This window comes from Petaurus breviceps, unplaced genomic scaffold, assembly GCF_028583685.1.
Source record: "Petaurus breviceps papuanus isolate PSGF00001 unplaced genomic scaffold, PetGlider_PUasm1.0 585, whole genome shotgun sequence".
Taxonomy (NCBI): domain Eukaryota; kingdom Metazoa; phylum Chordata; class Mammalia; order Diprotodontia; family Petauridae; genus Petaurus; species Petaurus breviceps.
Window position 1 is genome coordinate 19,602 of NW_027186393.1, and position 3,186 is coordinate 22,787.

A 3,186-nucleotide genomic window follows, 5' to 3' on the forward strand; every position below is an offset into this window, starting at 1 on the left:
TCTCTGTTTCTCTCTCCTTTCTCACATGCTCTTCTCATGACATACAGAGGCACATGGTCAGAGGGCTTCACAGACCAGAATATATTTACTAGCAATAACAATGATCAAATCCTTGAGCCAATCCCAGCACCAGTTTTCCAGGACCCCAAGAAGTGTCCCGAGGCAAGGTGGAGTGTGAGGAGTGCCCCCCAAGTTGGGTGTGCAGCTTTTGTAGCCAGAATCTGAAGGGCCGAGGGTGGGACCCAGAAGGCACCCTCCAAGGGCCCGTGAGGGCAGGATCCCCTCTCCTGGAGCCTCCAATCCAGGACACTGGAGACTTACCTTCCCCAAAGGTGCTGAGCAGCAGGCAGCCCAGAAAGAGGCAGGGTGTGTTCAAGGAGAGCAGCCCCATCCTTTCCAGTCCCTACAGAGACCAAACAGACCCAACCCTGCCTGAGATCGGAAAGTTCTCCCAGGGCCTCCCCCTCCCAAGGCCTCCAGCCACATCAAGGGGATGTATTAGAGGAGCCCCTCCTCTCAAGGGGTCAGGGGAAGGCTCAGGGATTGGCTCATGCGGATGAGAGTAAAGGGGTAGAGGAGCAGCCAAAGAGGAGCCGCGGTCAGCAGCCCTAGTGGGTGGTGACCTTGGGCAGGCACTTCTTCTCAGCACTCCCAGGAAAGCTTGAGGCTGCAGAGGCGGCCCTCACCTGAGCACGGGGAAGTCTGGGCCCTGCCTGGTGGTATCTTGCTACTGTCTTGGTCCTGGGTCTGCCTGATATATATATATGAAGGGAGCGGGGGCTGAAGCAAACAGGAACGAGCCAGTCTGACCACCAGATGGGCATCCAGCCATGGGGGGAGGAGGGAGCAGCGTCCCTCAGTCACTTCCTGCTGGGAGCAGCTGGGTCCCCAAGCCCCAGGTGCCTTCCACAGGTGGCCTGGACTCTGCTGTTCACTCCTCCTTTGCTCTGCAGAAACTCTGTACTGGCTGTTCTTCTTCCTTTTCATGTAGGTGCCACTATGGAAGGCTGTCCAAAGCCCAGGTCCCTAGTCATAACCCCATGGGGGCCCAGCAAGAGAGGGTGACTGCTCTACGGTCCAAGCCCCATGGCCGGGCCTTTCTGATCATCTTATGGGTGGATATCACATCAATTTTGGCCTTGATCTCTGCCACAAGACCGCAGAATGGCAGGCTTGGAGGGACCTCCCAGAGGCCACCCAGCCTCCCCTTCAGGGGACCCTCCAGAGTCAGTTGAACCCCCTTCCTTACCTCTGTAAGACTGGAGGGTGGACCCTATGTGTGTAAAGAGAGCCGACCAGAATTGTCAAGGCTGGATCTGAGGGAGGTAGAATCAGCACCTCTGGCTTCTTCTCCCCCTCCCCTTCTCGAAGGAAGACTCTAATTCCTGCCAGGAGATAAACCAGGAGGTTGGGGCTAGAGGCCACCACTCTGCTCTTCTCAGAGAGAAGGGACCCTGGGCAGGAAGTATAACTCTGCTCCCTTAAATGTTGTTCATCTGGGGAATGGAATCTGGTTTCCCCTAACTTGTGATGGCCATGGCTTTTGGGGGAAGAGGAGACCCCAAGCTCTATAACCAAGGATTGGCCCCTTCCCCATCTAATTAATCCCAGTTCCACAATGCTCAACAGTAGCAAATAGCAAAGAAATCCCTCTAACGGAACTGCGGCCAAACAGAAAGCAGAGAAGGTCCCCATAGGAAGACATGTGCTAGGCCAAGGGGAGGGAAGGCACCCTCCGACGTTGGGGGGGGGGGGGGAAGGGGCTGGACGCAGCATTGACCAGCTCATCAGAGCCAGCACTCAGCTTTCTGTGTCTCTGAGACCAACAAAGACCACGAAGCAAGGCTTGAGTCACTCTCCTTGATTTTTAGATAAGAAATTGATGGAGAAAATGCTCATAATGCAAATTTAGCCTAAAATTGTGTCCTGCACATTTCTTTCCAGATAGCCAGCACGCCCCCCCCCCCCCCATGTCAGGGCAGAACAACAAAGCACTCCCTGATAAGCCCTCTAAGAAAGGGCCCTTTCACCCCTCTGTTTTCTGGAATGAGACTCCTCACTCCTCTATCTCATCCCCAGAACCAGGAAGACCCAGTGCTCACCACAGCCCTGTACTTCTCTACTGGGAACTTGGTCACCTGAGTCCTGAGGAGTCCCTCCTTTCCCAAGAAACCCTCCCAGAAGCCATCAGCCAGAGAGACTTCTGGCTGGAGAGAGGGTCCCTCACACTGGAAGTTCCATGAGCCGCCCAAGGACAGGCACCTCAGGGACCAAACCTGAAGAATAAGCTTCCCTGACCGCCAGCACCCTCTCCCTCAGCACTGTCTGCAAGGTGTTCCTTTAGTGCAGGAAATGAGTTCTTGCCATTTATTACTTAATTTATTAAATCTGGTAGAGGGAAATAGAATGGCAAGGTGTGGCGATGTGACTATTTGTGGGGGCTCCCTATTATTCCTTCACTTTGTCCTTGACAACTGTGGGGGGAGGTTGAGTGGACAGTAACTGTGGAGCTATGACCAGGCTAAGGCTGAAGGTGCCCAAGGCTGCTATTTCTGTGGGCCGAGCAGTCAAAACTGGCTGACACTAGCATTGAGGTGGCCATGTGACCAGCCTGGAGTGTCATTCAGGAGTCTGAGGAGCTCTGGGGCCATTAGGACCTGCTGCTGTAGGGGTTCCTCCCAGCACCTTCCCAAGAGAGCCAAGAGGGAAGAGTCTGACTCTGGGGCCAGGCCCCCACTTTCTTTTCCTTTCTTTCCTCTGTTTGGGGCATGTTTCACCTCATCCTCCTGGATTCAGTTCAGAACTCTGTCAGCAGGAGGGTTTAGTTTGCTTTGAAATGCCTCTTGTGAAGGTGCTGGAGACTCTTGGCCATTCTAGTCACAGAGATGTGGCGGGAGGCGATCTGGCTGCTGGGGCTTAAGGACTGCAGCATTGAGAACACATGGGGAGCACCCCAAATGTCACTGGCTGCATCAACAAGCACTTATTCCATTAAGCACTTGCTGTGTCAGGCAGACTGTAGAATTTTATGGCCCAAGTGCGTTTAATCATTCCCCAAGATGTAGTCACCCCCTTAGTCTACATTTTTGGGGTAAACATGACAAGACCTGCTATAAATACTTTGGCACAGATAGTTCCTTTTCCTCTTTCTTTCATCTCTGTGGAGAGATCCCTTAGGAGCCTTAG

General features: G+C 53.7%; 1 protein-coding gene across 1 annotated transcript in view; it reads right to left on the reverse strand.

The window, feature by feature from the left end:
- LOC138173581 (dromaiocalcin-2-like) overlaps positions 1 to 1,205 on the reverse strand; it is an 8,343-nt gene extending 7,138 nt beyond the window's left edge. Inside the window, exons 1-2 of the mRNA XM_069103625.1 lie at positions 687 to 1,205; positions 322 to 403 (exon numbers count right to left, since the gene is read on the reverse strand). Of these exons, the coding sequence (XP_068959726.1) occupies positions 322 to 403; positions 687 to 824 (220 nt within the window). The 5' untranslated portion in view covers positions 825 to 1,205. The remainder of the gene's footprint in view (positions 1 to 321; positions 404 to 686) is intronic.
- Positions 1,206 to 3,186: the final 1,981 nt, after the last annotated feature.